The 20,576-nt window shown below is 39.3% G+C and overlaps 2 protein-coding genes across 2 annotated transcripts in view; one reads left to right on the plus strand and one right to left on the minus strand.

The window, feature by feature from the left end:
- The window catches only part of LOC127010041 (uncharacterized), a 43,211-nt gene extending 28,574 nt beyond the window's left edge, over positions 1 to 14,637 (plus strand). The window contains exons 2-12 of the mRNA XM_050883759.1: positions 906 to 1,140; positions 2,296 to 2,334; positions 2,879 to 4,194; positions 6,904 to 7,085; positions 8,000 to 8,210; positions 8,344 to 8,459; positions 8,829 to 10,135; positions 10,341 to 10,417; positions 10,500 to 10,832; positions 10,874 to 11,114; positions 11,196 to 14,637. Coding sequence (XP_050739716.1) covers positions 911 to 1,140; positions 2,296 to 2,334; positions 2,879 to 4,194; positions 6,904 to 7,085; positions 8,000 to 8,210; positions 8,344 to 8,459; positions 8,829 to 9,029 — 2,295 coding nt within the window. The 5' untranslated portion in view covers positions 906 to 910 and the 3' untranslated portion in view covers positions 9,030 to 10,135; positions 10,341 to 10,417; positions 10,500 to 10,832; positions 10,874 to 11,114; positions 11,196 to 14,637. The remainder of the gene's footprint in view (positions 1 to 905; positions 1,141 to 2,295; positions 2,335 to 2,878; positions 4,195 to 6,903; positions 7,086 to 7,999; positions 8,211 to 8,343; positions 8,460 to 8,828; positions 10,136 to 10,340; positions 10,418 to 10,499; positions 10,833 to 10,873; positions 11,115 to 11,195) is intronic.
- A 2,870-nt stretch (positions 14,638 to 17,507) lies between these two features.
- LOC127010042 (glutamic acid-rich protein-like) lies at positions 17,508 to 20,269 on the minus strand. Its single transcript, XM_050883760.1, has 2 exons — positions 20,070 to 20,269; positions 17,508 to 19,666 (listed from the first exon to the last, which is right to left on the minus strand). Exon 2 carries the CDS (start codon positions 19,532 to 19,534, stop codon positions 17,999 to 18,001), a length of 1,536 nt encoding a protein of 511 aa, XP_050739717.1. The 5' UTR covers positions 19,535 to 19,666; positions 20,070 to 20,269; the 3' UTR covers positions 17,508 to 17,998.
- Positions 20,270 to 20,576: the final 307 nt, after the last annotated feature.

The raw sequence follows: 20,576 nt of genomic DNA on the forward strand, positions 1-20,576 counted from the left end.
GCTGCTATACGGTAAAGCCACAAATTTGGCCCGTCGCTGCTATACGGTAAAGCCACAAATTTGGCCCGTCGCTGCTATACGGTAAAGCCACAAATTTGGCCCGTCGCTGCTATACGGTAAAGCCACAAATTTGGCCCGTCGCTGCTATACGGTAAAGCCACAAATTTGGCCCGTCGCTGCTATACGGTAAAGCCACAAATTTGGCCGGTCGCTGCTATACGGTAAAGCCACAAATTTGGCCCGTCGCTGCTATACGGTAAAGCCACAAATTTGGCCCGTCGCTGCTATACGGTAAAGCCACAAATTTGGCCCGTCGCTGCTATACGGTAAAGCCACAAATTTGGCCCGTCGCTGCTATACGGTAAAGCCACAAATTTGGCCCGTCGCTGCTACCGGGTTAAGATTTAGGCAGAAATGAAAAGGCCAATTCTAGAACACTCGAACCCTGAATGACGAATAGAACTCTACAAAAACTGTTAAAAAATTGGTGTAGACAAAAACCTGGAAATCGCTTAAAAATGACTTAGGCGATTATTTTATGAGAGTGACGATATATTACGTTCTGTCTATGGCCTTGGTAGACCTTCTTGGTTGGGCCTGGTGGTCGGTCCCAGTCGTTTAGTGGCGCGGGCAAGTGTTTATAGTGACCTAACCAAACCTTACTTAACCAAACCAAACCTAACCAAACCGAAATCTAACCTTTCCTAACGTAACCTTCCACCTTTCCTAACATTAAAAAACTAACACCCATTCCCTCCTAACCTAATCTAATCTTATCCTAACATTACGTAACCTAACTAAACCTAACCAGACCTTATCTAACCTGACATATACCACCAATTCCCTCCTAATCTCACCTACCCATACTTAACCTAACCTAACCTAACCTTCCATTCTTCCCCCAGACAGGATGAGCCAGCTGTCAGTTGTGGCCGCGGTGGTGATGATGGTGGTGGTGGTGTCAGCGGCGCCACCATCATCACCACACACCTCCATCACCACCACCACCACCACCCACCTCAGCCCCCCAGACCACGACAGCCCCCTCCTCCTTAGACCCAAGAGAAGGGGACCGGCGCCCCCTCCAAAATCGGCGACCATACCTTACTCCAACTATAGGCGTGTCAGCGGCGTCCACAGGTAAGTTAATTAGGTAGTTAGTTAGTTAGTTAGTTGGTTACCTGTTGTTTTTGTTTACCTCTTTGTTTGTGTGTGTGTTAGTGTGTTTGTGTGGTGTGTAGATAGTGTTTTTTTGTCATGTTTTTCGTTTTTTTTGTGTTTTTTGTTTGTTTTGTGGTTATTTGAAGTTATATTAGTGTTTTGTTTTGATCTCTCTCTCTCTCTCTCTCTCTCTCTCTCTCTCTCTCTCTCTCTCTCTCTCTCTCTCTCTCTTCTTTGTTCTGTGGTTATTTTACGTTATTCTCTCTCTCTCTCTCTCTCTCTCTCTCTCTCTCTCTCTCTCTCTCTCTCTCTCTCTCTCTCTCTCTCTCTAAGCTGCTTAAATTTACAATGTTCCGTTATTTCTTTTTTCTCCCAACTGGTCTTTTCATCTCTCTCTCTCTCTCTCTCTCTCTCTCTCTCTCTGACTAATCTTATTGTTATACTTTTTATTTCTCTTTTCTTTACGTTTTTTCACAAGAATTTTTTAGGACTCAGTATCATACGAATATTAAGTCCAACTATTATTATTATTATTATCATTATTATTATTATTATTATTATGGGTAGAGAAAACGGAGTCCCACGTAGACACCTTGCAAGGGTAACTTTAGCATACACGAATTGCAACATGAGAACAGAGAGCAAATATGACTTAGAATATGTATAGTGTATTTAGATAACCTCCTTCTTCTCCTCCTCCTCCTCCTCCTCCTCCTCCTCCTCCTCCTCCTCCTCTTATTTCCCTTCCCAGCATCCTCCCCCTTCATCTCCTCCACCTCTTTCCCTCCCTTCCATCTTCCTTTTTTAGATAGATATACAGCTCTTCTCTCCTCCTCCTCCTCCTCCTCCTCCTTCTCCCTAGTTAGTATGTATGCTAATAGGATGCTTAAGAACAGTATGTATCCTTATGTATGTGTAGTTATGTATACCACCAGCAGCCAGGCAGCTCCGGATACATACATACATACATACATACATACATACACACATATACATCTCCCCACTATTCAACACATACACACCTTCTAACACTGACGCGCACATAGAAGGGATACTTATACATACATACACACATACACACGCACATACACACACATACACACACATACACTAATACCTAATTTACACCCTCAGGCCTTATTCTGCATGGAAGCAATTGGCCTCAGTGAGAAGGTGGGTAGAGCTATCTCTCTCTCTCTCTCTCTCTCTCTCTCTCTCTCTCTCTCTCTCTCTCTCTCTCTCTCTGGGAATTGTCTTGAAATCCTTCCTTTTGTAATTCTGTTCATCTCTCTCTCTCTCTCTCTCTCTCTCTCTCTCTCTCTCTCTCTCTCTCTCTCTCTCTCTCTCAGGATGATCTTCAGTAATCCCTGTCTTTAATTTTCTCTTTCTCTCTCTCTCGTCGAGTATATTTCTTTTTCTCCACTCTCTCTCTCTCTCTCTCTCTCTCTCTCTCTCTCTCTCTCTCTCTCTCTCTCTCTCTCTCTCTCTCTCTGGACGACTTCTCAACTAACTAAATAAAGAGAGAAAGAAGTACAAAAAATAACTTAGACTAGCTCTGGAACACACACACACACACACACACACACACACACACACACACACACACACAGATGCCAACCCAACCAAAGTGTGAATAAAACTAACCTAACCAATCTCTCTCTCTCCCTCTCCCCCCCCCGCTCTCTCTCTCTCTCACTCTCACTCTCTCTCTTAACAGGTATCGGTATCCACTGTACAGAAAAAGAAATTACCAACCGATGCACTACGACTACGAAGACGACCTACAACTACCAGAAGAAGGGAACGACCAAGAGGCAGGAATGGACTACCCCGACTATCCTATCTACCCACGACCGTCGCTATTCAGGGAACGTAACATCATGAACCAGGAACAGCTGATGGAGGCTTTGGAGGAGGAGGAGAAGGAGGCGGAGGAGAGGGAGAAGAAGGAGTTGATGCTGGAGAATGAAGGGTATTTCCACGAGGTACCAGAGGAGGACATGAATGGGCCAGGTCGGGTAGCAATGACTGACAACTCTTATGTAAACCATCTATATGGCCTCCCTTACTCAGACCTTCAGAGACTTAACCAAATGTACGAATATGGGAAACGCTTTGAAGATGAGGATGTTGATGATACTGAAGGCTATCCACCTCTCATCCCACCTTACTACTACGTAAATGAGAACGTACCTAGCTTACCTGTTTCACCTGTAGCTACGAAGACCATGGCCCCAACTGCAACTGGCCGGTTCTACGATGCCCTGAGCTACGTTAGGAAGCGCGCCACGGAGGTCAGCCCGAAGTACAGCGAGGAGGAGATGCCCTTTGAGGATGCTGAGTCTGTGAGAGCGAAGAAGCCACAGCAGTATTTGACCTCAGCGGCTGGGAGATACTGGAGGGTCAGAGATGAGCAGCGACAGCAGGAGGAACAGCAGAAGACTCCCTCCTCCTCCTCCTCCTCCTCAATTCGCGACCCCGCCATGATGATCAGAAGGAGGAAGAGGAACACCACACCCACAACCACAGCGACCTCTACCACCAACTCACCGGCCACCACACAAGCAACCAAGCGCAGGAAAACTATCAACACGGCACCACCGACTCGGAAACCCAAAACCACCACAACAACCACCACCAAGCCTCACCACCGCCTTGCCACAACCACCTCCATGGCTCTCACCACGACCTCAGCGCCACACCACCGCGACCACAGGAGCAAGAGGGCCTTCAGCGACTACTTCAAATGGGAGAAAAGAGGAGAGGATGAGGAGGAGGAAGAGGAGGAGGAGGAAGAGGGGGATAAGGACATTGATGACTTCCTAACCAGAGAGTATTTCAAGAGTATTGCTAGGTCGGTTGGGCAGAAGAGAAAGAGGATGGCCTATGCAGAGTTTGAACCAGAGGCGGACGAGGACAAGAGGAAGAGGAAGAGGGTGCCATCATCGTCATCAACAGCCCCAACCTTAGTCTCCCTGCAGGATATCATCAACAACCCTGAGATTTTGCAGTTTGTGAAGGATAAATTAAAAGGTTAGTGATGGTGTGTGTGTGAGAGAGAGAGAGAGAGAGAGAGAGAGAGAGAGAGAGAGAGAGAGAGAGAGAGAGTGTGTTCAAAGGTAAGGTTACGGTATGTTAAAGTGAGTACGTGTGTGTGTGTGTGTGTGTGTGTGTGTGTGTGTGTGTGTGTGTTGCTTTTCTCATTCCCAGGCTGTTCCATTTGTCTGTCTGTCTCCCCCCGCCTCCCGCCCCCACCCGCTCTCTCTCTCTCTCTCTCTCTCTCTCTCTCTCTCTCTCTCTCTCTCACACTATCAATTACACGGGGCCACCAACCATGTAATCCATCTCTCTCTCTCTCTCTCTCTCTCTCTCTCTCTCTCTCTCTCTCTCTCTCTCTCTCTCATTTCTGCTCTTGCACCAAAAGATCAAAGAGACTAGAAGCTTAGAGAGAGAGAGAGAGAGAGAGAGAGAGAGAGAGAGATGGCGTGATGAGTGTGTGTGTGTGTGTGTGTGTGTGTGTGTGTGTGTCAGACAATAACCATGTGTGTGTTTTATCTCCTTACAGCAGCGGGTACACACACACACACACACACACACACACACACGCACGAACAAGAGGATCAACAAGAGGTTCAAAGTGCAGACAAACAAAGAAGTGGATTCGCTTACCCAAGTTCCAAATTTTTCGTCCGTTCTCTAACCCTCTCATCTTCCTCCTCCGCTTCCTCCTCTTCTCCTCTTGCTTTCTCTTCTTATTCACTCGTTCCTCCACTTTTCTTCCACTTCCACATATACACTATCTCTTTATCTTCCACTTGCATACCCACTTAAGTGCCTTGCGCGTCTTAAAACCACTTATATCGTAAAATAATATGAATACTTTTTTAAGATACTTCCGACCCCACTTCCACTTCTTTTCATATTTTGCATCTTATTTCTTTGTTTTTCCACTTCTCTTCCACTTCCACACATGCACTAAGTCCTTATCTTCCACTTGCACACCCGTCTAAGTGCCTACAGTGTCCTAAAACCACTTAAATTGCAAAAAATATGAATACTTTTCCACGAGACCTCCGCTTCCACGTGGCCGCCATAACAAAAAACAGCTGATTATGTTTTGGTGAAGTCATTCGATCACGCGCGAAATTATTCCCTTTTTTTATTATTGGAATATAAATTTGTTCTCGTTCCCGGCGTGGGTTTTTTCTGGCTGGAATTTGTCAGTCATAAAATATTAATTCATGGCGGAATGCAGATATGGATACAGAATTATTATTGAAGAGTTGTTTTTTTGGCTGTCAATGAATGTTTCTCGACTAGGCTAGGCTATATATTTTTTTCTATTGTTATTATCTATTGCTATTTATTTTTACTTTACTCCTACTTTTCTTACTTTTTATTACTTTTTTCTTACTTTTTCGGTTGTCAATGAAAGTTCCTCGATTAGGCTAGGCTATACTTTTTTTTCTAGTGTTATTATTTATTGTTATTATTTACTTTACTCCTACTTTTCTTACTTTTTCTTACTGTTTTCTTACTTTTTCTTACTTTTCTGGCTGTCAATGAATGTTTCTCGACTAGGCTAGGCTATACTTTTTTCTATTATTTTATTTTTATCTTTATTATTTACTTTACTCCTTTTATTTCTTATTTTTTCTTACTTTTTCTTACTTTTTCGGTTGTCAATGAATGTTTCTCGACTATGCTAGGCTATTTTTGATCTATTGTTATTTTCTATTATTATTATTTACTCCTACTTATCAATACCACGAAAACACTATCCCTTCCCACCACTAACCACTAACCACAAACCCCTACCTACACTAACCTAGCACCAATCTCCCACCACCTCTAATCCACCCGTACCACTAACCCCCCTCCACTAACCACTACTTTCTGTTCTCATTCTCAATATTAACACCACGAAAAAACTATCCCTTCCCACCACTAACACTAACACTAACACTATCCTAACACCACTCTCCCACCCACTAACCATCACCTCTAACCTACCCGTACCACTAACCCCCCTCCACTAACCACTACTTTCTGTTCTCATTCTCAACATTAACACCACGAAAAAACTATCCCTTCCCACCACTAACACTAACACTAACCTAACACCCTTCTCCCACCCACTAACCATCACCTCTAACCCACCCGTACCACTAACCCCCCTCCACTAACCACTACTTTCTGTTGTCATTCTCAACACTAACACTAACACTATCCTAACACCCTCCTCCCACCCACTAACCATCACCTCTAATCCACCCGTACCACTAACCCCCCTCCACTAACCACTACTTTTTGTTCTCATTCTCAATATTAACACCACTAAAAAACTATCCCTTCCCACCACTAACACTAACACTAACACTATCCTAACACCCTTCTCCCACCCACTAACCATCACCTCTAACCCACCCGTACCACTAACCCCCCTCCACTAACCACTACTTTTTGTTCTCATTCTCAATATTAACACCACTAAAAAACTATCCCTTCCCACCACTAACACTAACACTAACACTAACCTAACACCACTCTCCCACGCACTAACCATCACCTCTAACCCACCCGTACCACTAACCCCCCTCCACTAACCACTACTTTCTTTATATCAACACCACGAAGAACTATCCACCACCACAAACCACTAACCTAACCCCACTCTCCCACCCACTAACCATCACCTCTAACCCACCCGTACCACTAACTCCCTTCCCCCTACGCTAACAGAGGTGGAGGCAGTGATGGCGCAAGAGGCCCAAGGTACAGCAGAATGGCCAAGGTCGGGCACACAGGAGGAGGCTGAGCACAGGGAGATGAGCAGGGCAGTTCTTCGTATGGACGCCCTTAACCATATGCGCGAGTCTCTGAGCCAAATGCAGCGCCTCCAGCAGGAACAGGCAGGGAGGAGAGTGAGTAGGCCTAATGATTTGGTTCTAAGGTCTTTATTTTGTGTTGTATCGGTGTTTTGTTTTGGTGTGAGAGGAGGGTGAGTGTGGCGGGAAGAACGGTGATTCACGAGCCTAATTTTTTTTTTTTTTTACGCTTTCTTTAGTTTTGTATTAGTGTTTTGTTTTGTTTTGATAGGAGAGGAGGGTGAGTAGGCCTAATGATTTGGTTCTAAGGTCTTTATTTTGTGTTGTATTAGTGTTTTGTTTTGAGAGGAAAGTGAGTGGCGGGAAGAACGGTGATCCACGAGCCTAATGTTTTTTGTTTTACGCTTTCTTAAGTATTGTATAATTTGTTTTGTTTTGATAGGAGAGGAGGGTGAGTGGGCCTAATGATTTGGTTCTAAGGTCTTTATTTTGTGTTGTATTAGTGTTTTGTTTTGATGTGAGAGGAGGGTGAGTGTGGCGGGAAGAACGGTGACCCACGAGCCTAAAGTTTTTTTTGTTTTACGTGTTTTTCTTGTTTTGGTTTTGATTTGGGCGGTAAAAATTATGTTATACGAGCCTAATAAAGTAAAATGACATGTGAATGGATATGTAAAGTAGAGAGTGTATATGCAAAGCTAACTAACTAACTAACTAACTATCTAACAAAACTAACAAGTGAATAAAGAAAGAATGAACGAGTTGAAAAAGAAAGATAGATAGAGAGAGAAAGAAAGAAAAGACAGACAGAAAGAAACAAAGAAAGAAAATAAACAAACAAATGATAAACAACCAAATCAATAAACCCACAATTAAACAAAACAAAACAAAACAAATATAAAAAAGCCAATCCCAACCTTTCTTTCAATGCCTTTCATTTTCACTCTTTCCAACAGGTAACAAAACAGATAAAAAGAATTGACTCACTCACTCACCCCATTTCTCTCCTCCAGCTTGGCGGACGAAGAGAAATCCAGCTTATAGAACAGGAGAGGAAGAGGGCAGCAGCACAGAGGGAGGAGGAGGAGGAGGAGGAGGAAGAGGAGTGGAGGAGGAGGAGCATGGAGGGAGGAGTAGGAGGAGGCAACCAGAAGAGGAGTGTGAGGAGGAGATTGAGAAGAGGAGATGATATTGCCGACCTGTTCTTGGGAAATGATAAGGAAGGTGAGTAGAGGTAGTAGTAGTAATAGTAGTAGTAGTAGTAGTAGTAGTAGTAGTAGTAGTAGTAGTAGTAGTAGTAGTAGTAGTAGGTGACGAACATCATAACACAGTACTCACCTCCGCCCCTGCCCCTCAGAATGCCCGGTGCTGTGGATGATCCTTCACAGCTGCAGCGACGTGAGCGTGAAGGTCGGGGACGAGGGCCAGGTGTTCCTGCCCGCCTGCATCAAGCACGAGATCTGCTACAGCTGCGTGAGTGCCGGGGACGGGAGGCGAAGGGGGATATCAGTTAATTAATCAGTTAACACAGATGTACGATGTTATACAAAATACTCAATACACACACACACACACACACACTGAGATAAAAAAGAATTAGCGATAAAAAAAATTGCAGAATATGCTGTATTACTATGCTATGCTATGCTATGCTATGAATGTACTGTGTGTGTGTGTGTGTGTGTGTGTGTGTGTGTGTGTGTGTGTGTGTGTGTGTGTGTGTAAGGGCATGTATACTCCCGTCTCCGTGGTCCCGGCCTGGTATATACATGGATAGATAGATAGTGATAGCAAAACACAAATAAAATCAGATGTCTCACCCCCCTGTCCTTGTCTCCCCAGGGCGCCAGTCAGGGCATCAGCGGGCATGAGTGTGACGCCGTGCTGTCCTCCGCCCTTGAAGCCGCCTGCCCCGCCCGCTCCCTGGACTGCCTCGCCGCCGCCGGGTCCACCTTCTCCACCCTCAGCCGCCCCGGGAAGTACGACGCCGGGGGGACCTGCGCCCACGACCCCTGTGTCATCCACTTCCTCGAGTCCCGTTGAGAAGGAGGAAGGGTGGCGCTGCTGGTGACAAGCTGATGATTATGATGATGTGGTTTTGGTTTGAGTTTGGTTGAGTTTGAGTATTTGTGATGATGTGATTTGGTTGGTTGGTATTGGTGGTGGTGTTACTACTACTACTACTACTACTACTACTACTACTACTACTACGACTACTACTACTACTGTTCTCACCTCCACTGTCATTCTACTTTCCTTCCTTCCTTCCTTCATTCATTCATTATCTCGTTTTTCCTCTTTCTTCTTAATTCCTTGCCTTTCCATCTTTGCTTCCTTCCTTCCTTCCTTTCTTAGTTTCCTTCTTTTCTTCCTTTCGTTCTTGTCTTCCTTCCTTCATTGTGAAAAGTGAAGGGCCCCTCGCGCTTTGGTCCTAAATATAAGAAATTGGAAAAAAAAATGAAGTAATTTGAAAGTATAAAAGAAAAGAAATGGAAAAGATACGAAAAACGGAAAATATGTAAAGAAAAGAGAAGTGATCAATGGAGAAAAAAATAGGAGAAAAAATGTAAGAAAAGTAAAAATGAAGGAAAAAAAAGAAAAGGAACAAGCGGCAAATCACTAACAGAAGAAGAAGAAGAAGAAGAAGAAGAAGAAGAGGAACAAGAACAAGAAAATGAAGACAAAGAAAAAAAAAGTTACACCTTGTCAGCAAAAATAAAACAAATAAAAACAAAAAAATAAAATAAAGAGTTAAGAAACTTGACACACGAATAAAAAACAAAATATCAGTAACCAAAACAACGTACACTAGACAACCAACAATACAATAACATAGCAAACATATCAACCTAAACCAGCGCTATTCAACCTAACTATATAAAAAAACGTAATAAGATTCAACTAACACCAAATTAAACATGACGAAAACAAATACAAAATCATATCCATTTTAGCGAGTCCGACAAAGCGAGACTCACCATATGACAACACTCTTCTTTAACCCCGTACCTGTTTATCGTGACAGCATGAGTCTACCAATAGTAACCAGTTATCTGTAAATACCCAGCCCACAGAAAAACGAAGCAAGATTAAACTAACACCAATTTAAACCTAAGGAAATAAAAACTATCGTATCCATTTTAGGTGAGGTATAATGTCGGAAACTAAGCTGATATTCATTTTAGGTGAGGTATAATGTCGGAAACTAAGCTGATATTCATTTTAAGTGAGGTATAATGTCGAAAACTAAGCTGATATTCATTTTAGGTGAGGTATAATGTCGGAAACTAAGCTGATATTCATTTTAAGTGAGGTATAATGTCGGAAACTAAGCTGATATTCATTTTAAGTGAGGTATAATGTCGAAAACTAAGCTGATATTCATTTTAGGTGAGGTATAATGTCGGAAACTAAGCTGATATTCATTTTAGGTGAAGTATAATGTCGAAAACTAAGCTGATATTCATTTTAGGTGAAGTATAATGTCGAAAACTAAGCTGATATTCATTTTAGGTGAGGTATAATGTCGAAAACTAAGCTGATATTCATTTTAGGTGAGGTATAATGTCGGAAACTAAGCTGATATTCATTTTAGGTGAGGTATAACGTCGAAAACTAAGCTGATATTCATTTTAGGTGAGGTATAATGTCGGAAACTAAGCTGATATTCATTTTAGGTGAGGTATAACGTCGAAAACTAAGCTGATATTCATTTTAGGTGAGGTATAATGTCGAAAACTAAGCTGATATTCATTTTAGGTGAGGTATAATGTCGAAAACTAAGCTGATATTCATTTTAGGTGAGGTATAATGTCGAAAACTAAGCTGATATTCATTTTAGGTGAGGTATAATGTCGGAAACTAAGCTGATATTCATTTTAAGTGAGGTATAATGTCGAAAACTAAGCTGATATCCATTTTAGGTGAGGTATAATGTCGAAAACTAAGCTGATATTCATTTTAGGTGAGGTATAATGTCGGAAACTAAGCTGATATTCATTTTAGGTGAGGTATAATGTCGAAAACTAAGCTGATATTCATTTTAGGTGAGGTATAATGTCGGAAACTAAGCTGATATTCATTTTAGGTGAGGTATAATGTCGAAAACTAAGCTGATATTCATTTTAGGTGAGGTATAATGTCGAAAACTAAGCTGATATTCATTTAGGTGAGGTATAACGTCGGAAACTAAGCTGATATTCATTTTAGGTGAGGTATAATGTCGAAAACTAAGCTGATATTCATTTTAGGTGAGGTATAATGTCGAAAACTAAGCTGATATTCATTTTAGGTGAGGTATAATGTCGAAAACTAAGCTGATATTCATTTTAGGTGAGGTATAATGTCGGAAACTAAGCTGATATTCATTTTAGGTGAGATATAATATCGGAAACTAAGCTGCTTTCATTAAGACCAAGGGCTGGCTAGGATGGGCTGGCTACAAGGGGAAGGAGGGATGCTTGTATAAAGAGATTCAATTGGCTGGCTGAATAGTTAAAGATGATATACAATTATTAATACATTCATGCTGTCACGATAAACAGGTACGAGATAAAGAACGACACTGTTACCATATGATGAGACTCACTTTGTCAGACTCACTAAAAAGAAAGAAGAGTTTATCTATTATTTTATGGCTGGGTAGTTACAGATAGACTGGTAACTATTGATGCATTCATGCTGTCACGATAAACAAGTACGAGGTAGAAGAACGACACTGTTACCATATGATGAGACTCACTTTGTCAGACTCGCTAAAATGGATTGAAGTAAAGATAGAAGAGTTTACTTAATTATCTTCTTAAGTTTCTAGAATTTTCGACATTAAGAGGAAATATGGATAAAAAGAAGAAGTTGAACAGCACTGGCCTAGGTAATTTATATGCATGGAATAAGATAAATGATAATAAAAAATTGTATAAAAATAATCAGTGTTCTGTCCTTGAGTTTTTAGAAGTTGTTGAAGACGAAAATAAAGGGAAATGAATAGAAGTTGAGAGAAAGGATGTTTGAATGAGAGAATAAAAAGATAATGATGATGTTGATGATAGTGAAAGTTATGATGAATGAGAGAGAGATAAGAGAGAGAAAAAGAGAGAAAAATAAACAATAGCCTATCTTCGTCGCTTTACCTTCTCTCTCTCTCTCTCTCTCTCTCTCTCTCTCTCTCTCTCTCTCTCTCTCTCTCTCTCTCTCTCTCTCTCTCTCTCTTCTCACCAAAAAATAACTTCACCGGAAAACATAAACAAACAAAAGAAGACAAAAACACTGTAACAAATGAACAAAAAGGACTTACTCTAAAAAAAATACGACTGTCTGTGTGTATAACCTTCCCATTTCTCTCTATACAGGGTTAATAATATATGTGTATAATATGGATTTAACTAAGACTGTATAATCTGCCTTCTCTAATCTCCCGTATGATGATGATGACGATGATGATGAACTTACGTGCCTATAACTCTTGTGGCTCTTGCTGATATAAATAAATGAAGGTATTGAAGATTTTTTTATGTAGATGCAAAAGAAGAACAAATAAGGAGGAATTTTGGTGATTTTCTTGGGTTTAATGGATTAGATTGAGAGAGAGAGAGAGAGAGAGAGAGAGAGAGAGAGAGAGAGAGAGGGGGGGGGGGTTGAAAAGAAGAAGAAATGAGGAATAATGATAATAATAATGATAATAACAATAATAAATAAATAAATAAATAAATAAATAACGCCGCTTTGAACTAAAAATAGAAACAATAAAATAATAAAATACATAAATAAACAATAAAATAATAATAATAAATAACAGCAGCCATAATAATCCTAACATAGGGTCCATAATAAAAATAATAATAATAATAATAATAATAATAATAATAATAATAATAATGGAGCGAGAGGTTTGATTAAGAGGGAGCGAGAGGTTGAGTGGCGCCATCTATGAGGAAGAAAATGAAAGTCTTATATTTTAACGGAGACTGAACTGGAGGGGAAAAATGGCACTTATATTTGAAAAGAACATGATTTTTACTTGTTTTGGGTGTAATAAGAAGCATTTAAACCTGCTAATGACTTTTACCTTTTCCCTCCCTTGTGTTTCTTTTATATATTACAAAAAAAAAGATTTCCCACTTATTTGAACTTGATGAGAAAGCATTTAAACCTACTAATGATCTTGATAAACTCCTTCCTGTCTCTTTCTTCTGCTATCTTATTAAAACCTAACTTCCGATTAATTTAAATTTGAAAAGAAAACATTTAAGCTACTAATGATCTTGATAAACTATTTTCTGTCTCTCATTATTCTTCTATCTTATCAAAACCTAACTTCCGATTAATTTAGATATGAGAAGAAAGTATTTGAATCTACTAATGACCTTGATAAACTTTTTTCTGTCTCTCTTTCTTCTGCTATCTTATCAAAACTTAACATCAGATTAATTTAAATATGAGAAGAAAGTATTTGAATCTACTAATGATCTTGATAAACTCTTTTCTGTCTCTCTTTCTTCTGTTATCTTATCAAAACTTAACATCAGATTAATTTAAACTTGAAGAGAAAGCATTTGAACCTACTAGTATATCTTTCTAATATCTAACTTCTACTAATACTCTTTCTTATTCCTCTTATAAATTACAAAAATTAACATGATTTCAAACTTATTTAAACTTGATGGAAAGCATTCAACCCTCTTATGACTTTATGATCCTTTTCCTCTCTCTCTCTTCTATTCCTCTTCCGCATTTCCAAAACGACCTTACTATATTCTACCCACGTACATCAATATATACCTACATACACTTATACCACGATGTAACAGGTATCCAGAAAGTATTACGTACTTACTCCACTAATTCAGTATCTGTGTGCTTCATTGTCGAACGAAATGATAAATAAAAAGTAATAATATCGATAATAATATAATAATGATAAACCATGTATTGTGTCTATGTTCCGAGACAGTCATGTGTATGTGTTTTGGTGACCTGTGTTATGTACGTGTCATGGTGGCCTGTGTACGTGTTCCGAGGTGTTCTTGAGGTCATGTGCTGTGTGACGTAATGGTGTGATGACGTCAGCGAATGAGACGGAATTTCTGGCTACACTTCGTAAAGATTTGGACATATCATTCGTCTTCCCTGAAGCTATAGTGAGACCAGTTTGTCCAGACCGTTTCGGCGTTGTCTGTTCCTTGTGTTTCTTTGTCCGCCACGCTGCCACATCTATCTCCAAGTGTCAGATTAGAGCGTAAGTGGGAAGTACAGCCTGTGTTGCCAAATCTACCGAAATATATTGAGCTTTACTGAAATTTTGATGAATCTCAGAAATAATTGATCAATCTCGTGAATTACTTGTGGCAGGGTGGTGGTGGTGGGGTTAGGGAGAGGACACATATGCGAGAGACAACGCTGAAACGACCTGTACAAACTGTAACCACTGTAATACTAATACCAATACTAATACTAATAATGACACTAATACTAATAATGATGATGAAGGGGATTTCTGAGTATGTGTAAATTATTTTCAACCTATTATATAAAACTTAAAATCTTGCCGAAAACTCCGTCTCTGCGCTGGGAGGAAATATTACTCGATATTACTTTTAAATGTTCGGAAAAAATATCTAACGCTTACTTAATTATTTTTTGGGGTGTGTGTGTAAAACAAGTCACGTCGGATTAAAAAAAAAAGGAAGATAATTATAAGAAGTTTTAAATAAATTGTACCTGATCATAGTTAAAATTGAAAGTGTTTAATTAGATGGTTTTACTTTGCAACGCGTGATGTTAAATATAAAAAAATAGTTATAAAGAGCACTGAACATTGACTAAATTAAAATGTCTGATCATTGTTGAAAAATTAATTGCGATAAACGTAGACTTCAATTAAACATTATTCATATGTTCAAAATAAATTGTATGAACTAAATTAATGCGTCTACTCATATGTAAAAAAGCAAACTGCACTGATCTTTGACTTAATTTAAATGTCGAATCAGATGGTAAAAAGAAATTGAACTGAACATGACTAAATAAAAAGGTCTCTTCAGATGTTAAAAATAAAGAGCACTGACTATTAACTAAAAACGAAATTGAACTGATCATTAAAATAATCAAAATGACAAATAAAATGTTCAAAATGTAAATTGCACTGAATATGAACTAAATTGAATGTCAAATTATATGTTTAAAAATATATATTAAACTTATACTCAAGTTATCCATACAACGGGACTGTTTTCTTGTGGACAGAGTTGCCAAGTACCATTATATTTTCATCTTTTCCGATTTCTTAAGTGGGTATCATCGGTGACTTTCATTCTTTCTTAATTTCGTACTACATATAATAGAAAGAATTAGTCACCTTAGATGCCCGTAACAGAGAAAGGGAAAATATATGAATGTAGAGGTACTTGGCAACTTAAGTCCAGAGGGAAAATAGGCCAAAATTTTGAGTTTGCGAAGCGTGACGTCAGATTCTAAAACATAAAAAAAATCAGTTAGTTATAAGAAGTGTTTAAGAAATTGTACCTGAGCGAAGAATTCCAAAACAGTGAGCACTAAAGATTGAAAAAAAAAATATCATACTTTTATTTTCTTTGCGGCTAAGGGAGAATTACTTTTTTTTTCTAGTGCACCGTTGAAAGTGAAGAAAGTCTATTGTTGTATATTAGAAACTAGAGCAAACTAGAGAGATATATATTACACATCTATACATATATATTTATCAATTAACTCATATATAATCATAACAAGTCGCATGTCCAAAATATATATATGACTTTAACTTTGAACTAAACCAAGTGCGATCTATATTTGTATCAGTTACGTTATTTTGAAAGATGAATAAACAAAAGAATAAATTACCTGCATCCTTATCTTTGTTAATTAGACGACAGGTAACAAACAGGGAAGAAAATATCAGATGTTGTTGTCTTCTTTTCTCGTCCTGGTCTGCCCTCCCCGACCTTCCCTTCCGTAATAAACTTATATCGTGTTGCAAAGCTTTCCTTATCCTCCACGATATCCATGACTCGTTAAAAGAGGTAACCAAGGTGTTTTTTCAGCGGACTAAGCAGATACATCATATTAACTAGATATAAATGTTCGAAAAAAAAGATATTCAACACTTGATAGCCTATTATTTTTTGGCGTGTATGTAAAACGTCACGTCAGACGAATTAAAAAGATAAATATGAGAAGTTTTGAATTAATTGTACCTGATCGTAGTTTAACCCGGTAGCAGCGACGGGCCAAATTTGTGGCTTTACCGTGTAGCAGCGACGGGCCAAATTTGTGGCTTTACCGTGTAGCAGCGACGGGCCAAATTTGTGGCTTTACCGTGTAGCAGCGACGGGCCAAATTTGTGGCTTTACCGTAGCAGCGAGGGGCCAAATTGTGGCTTTACCGTGTAGCAACGACGGGCCAAATTTGTGGCTTTACCGTGTAGCAGCGACGGGCCAAATTTGTGGCTTTACCGTGTAGCAGCGACGGGCCAAATTTGTGGCTTTACCGTGTAGCAGCGACGGGCCAAATTTGTGGCTTTACCGTGTAGCAGCGACGGGCCAAATTTGTGCCATGATTTAAACCCCCTAAAATAGATGATACATAAACTTATCACAAATGCTTTGATATATATTATTATGAAATGGTTTGTGTGAGTGATGATTTTTTCCCATTTTTCTCGCTTAGAGGGACCATTAAGAAACATGATCCCCGCTGCTACCGGGCTAAATTGAAGGTCTTTGATTAACTAAACTAAACTAAAAACTAATATCAACGTTAGCCATATAAGAATCGTTCTAGAAGTGGTTGAATAAGTTTATCCCTTTCATGAAAACACTTAAGGTGGAGCCTCCGCAAGCCTCACACAGTTAGCAGGGCCGCCACATCCATATCGTAGGGTAAACCTTCATGACAGAGAAGTGACTCGGTGTGATCTCGGGCCACTGCACTTTTCAGCGAAGCAAAAGCAAGTCTTATGTGATTTATATAGTCACTGGCTTGATCCTTTTTTTAATAACAAAGGAGACAGCTCAAGGGCACAAAAAAAGGAAACAATAATATAAAAAAAAGCCCGTTACTCGCTGCTCCTAAAAAGAATCCAAAGAGGTGGCCGAAAGAGAGGTCAGTTTCGGGAGGAGCGGTGTCCTGATACCCTCCTCTTGAAAGAGTTTAAGTCGTAGGCAGGAGGAAATACAGATGAAACGAGTTCATAAAACCTGTAATAGGTTCTATATAATTTATTCATTAGACTACAAACAAACAACAGGTGATAGGAACCGGTTAGTACTAAAACGACACTCACTACTCCAAGGCAAACAAACAACAACTAAAATTAAAGGAAATGAAATACGAGAAAATATAAACTAGAAATACTACATGCAAAAAAATGCAAAAAAAAATACAAAAAACATACAAAAAACAAAACATTGCATTCGAAAAAGAAATAAAAATACTGGATGTGATTTTTTTTACACTAAGGAAAAAAACAAATACGAGAAAATATAAACTATAAATACTACATGCAAAAAAAATGCAAAAAAAATATACCTCCTAGAATTACCACATACAAAAAACAAAACATTGCATTCGAAAAAGAAATAAAAATACTGGATGTGATTTTTTTTACACTAAGGAAAAAAAAACTAAAATTAAAGGAAATAAAATACGAGAAAATATAAACTAGAAATACTACATGCAAAAAAATGCAAACAAAAGAAAAAAATAACAGCGAGAATGACCACATGCAGGAAACAAAACATCGCATTCGAAAAAGAACTAAAAATAGCCTACTGGATGTGATTCTTTTTACACTAAGAAAAAAAAACATAAAAAAAGATCTACTACAAGCGTAAAAATATGACACAAAGAAAACAGAACTAAAAATAAAACTAATATCACCGTTGGTCTGGGAGTTATTAGCTACACAAAAATCGTTCTAAAAGTGATTGAAAAGTTACACAGTTCACTACAATAAACTTAACAAGATATTTTATTTTACCTTTTTGCCTTCAACTTCAAATCCACATCGCATCCTTTTCTTCTTTCTTCTTTTTTTCTTTCTTCCTCTTCTTGTTCTTATTCCTCTTCTTGTCTTTTCTATTCTTCTTATTATTATTTTTCCCTTTTCTTCTTTTCTTCTTGGCATTCCTCTTTTTCTTCTTCTTTCTCTTCTTATCTTCTTTTTTCTTCTTTTCCTCTTTTATTTCTTTATTTTCCGATGGTTTTATTAGTGAATTTTGATTATTATTATTATCATTATTATTATTTACTTTATTGTTTTTATTTTCTTCACCCAGTTTGTCTTTATTATCTTTATCAGCTGTTCTTATTAAGTGGTTCGTGACTGCTTGTGTTTCTTTCTCCTTGTTTTCTTTTTCTTGTTTCTTCTTCATTTTCTCCTTCCTTTTCCTCCTCCTCCTTCTCCTCTTATTTTTCTTTCCCGTGTTCTTCCTCTTCTTCTCCTTGTTTTTCTTGTTCTTGTTCTTCCTTTTGTTCTGTTTCTGTTTATTTTTTAGTTGTTTTTGTTTGTTGTTGTCTTTCTTTGGTCTGTCCTTCAATGCTCCGTTTTCTTCGGTGGTGGAGCGTAAGTTGGTAACCACGTTCCCATTTTCTTTGATTTTATTTTTGTTTTTCTTCGTTTCTTCTAAATTTCGGGTTGGGATTTTGTTTTTATTTTTCTTCTTATTCTTCTTTTCCTTCTTCTTCTTCTTTCCTTTATTTTCTTCTCCATTTCTCGAGTTACGTTTCCGTTTCCTATTCCTCTTCTTTTTATTTTTCTTTATCTCCTTTCTTAGTTTCCTATTCATGGATTTTATTTTCTTCATCGTTTTCCTCAGCTGTTTTCTCATGGCCTTCAACTTCTTCCTTTTCTTCCTCTTCCTTTTGTTCTTTCCGCCTTTCCTCGTCTTCTCCTTCTCCTCGGATGATCTCTTTTCCTTTTTCGCAATAGAACCAAGCAATTTCTCATCATTCTTCTTTATTATCTTGGTCATCTTATTCTTCAGTTGTACAAGTTGGCGGTTACCATTCTGCTTCCTCTTCTTCTTCTTCTTCTTCTTCTTTCCTTTCTTTTTCCCTTTTCCTTTCCCGGTTAGAACTCTCGTCGATAACCGTCTTTCTATAGCATCGGAAACGGCCCAAGAACCTTCCAGTACCTCCGTGACACCGCTCCTCATGACCTCCGCATTTGCATTTCGGCTTTCAAATATCTGTTTCCACACTTCCCTCTCGGCCGAGCTAACGAATGAGTCTTTAACATCAACCCATTTCAACGTATTCGGTATTCTGATGACCATTTCACCGGAGGACGTGGATATTACAGTGACGCCATTCGGAGGGACACTGGCCACCCCGCTTGGGACTCTTAGTAGGGTAGCCCGCTGGTTACGTCGGGCTATCCGGAGCTGCTTCTGAAGTCGTTTTTTGAGCTTTTTCAGTTGTTTTAAGTCCGATTCCTGGATTAAACGTTGTACTTCAGGTAATGTGACGCCGAATGGAACGCTGAGTGAGTCTGTACGAATTGCGGAAACGTTGATATCTGTGTTTTTCATGTCGGCATCTCGCTTCGCCTTTTCCTCCCGTTTAAGACTCTGGACCACGTTGAAGATTTCCCGCCAAGTCCTCCGCGCTTCCTTATTGGTGAAGGAGCCTCTGACGTCACGCCATTCCAGCCCAGGCGGGATCTAGGGGAGAGATTAGGGTGATGTTGTTATTGTGATCCCGTTGAGAAGGCGGAATGATGACGTAATGTGGAGTTTGAGGGAAAGAGAAAATGGGAACTTGTTTTTTTGTGTTTTGTTTTGTTTACTTGAAATTGTTGGTGTTTTCAGGTCAGTAAAGTAAAATGAACTTGCTTTTTTTGGTTAACCTGTTTTTGTTAGTGTTTTGTGGTTAGAAGGTGATTAAAACAGATGTATTTGTGTTTTATAATGATAGATAACATACTATTACTACTACTACTACTACTACTACTACTACTACTACTACTACTACTACTACTACTACTACTACTACCCTATCATTCCTCCTCCTCCTCCTCCTCCTACTACTACTACTACTACTACTACTACTACTACAACTTCTCACCTGTACCACGCGATGACCTCCAGGCCCAGTGGTCACCTTAACACCTGGGGGAGCTTCACCTGACCCCAGCACGCTTACCCCGGGGGGAGGGGGGGCGGGGGAGACGTAGGCGGGGGGGAAGGTGATGGGGACAATGATAACGCCTTCCTGGTTGATGTTATTGGTTGTGGTTGTGGTGGTGGTTGTTGGGGGAGGGATGGTGGTGGTGGTGGTGGTGGTGGTTGTTGGGGGAGGGATGGTGGTGGTGGTGGTGGTGGTTGTTGGGGGAGGGATGGTGGTGGTGGTGGTGGTAGTATTATCTGTGGTAGTGTTGGTGTTACTACTACTACTACTACTACTACTACTACTACTACTGTCACTACTATTACTACTACCACTACTACTACTATTACTACTACTATTACTACTACTACTATTACTACTACTATTACTACCACTACTATTACTACTATTACTACCAATACTACTACTACTACTACTACTATTACTACTACTATTACTATTACT

Source organism: Eriocheir sinensis, chromosome 42 (genome assembly GCF_024679095.1).
Source record: "Eriocheir sinensis breed Jianghai 21 chromosome 42, ASM2467909v1, whole genome shotgun sequence".
In the NCBI taxonomy this organism is placed as follows: domain Eukaryota; kingdom Metazoa; phylum Arthropoda; class Malacostraca; order Decapoda; family Varunidae; genus Eriocheir; species Eriocheir sinensis.

What these genes read in the sequence shown, in the direction of transcription:
- LOC127010042 (XM_050883760.1), bottom strand. Translation starts at nt 19,534, where the DNA reads ATGAAAAACACAGATATCAACGTTTCCGCAATTCGTACAGACTCACTC.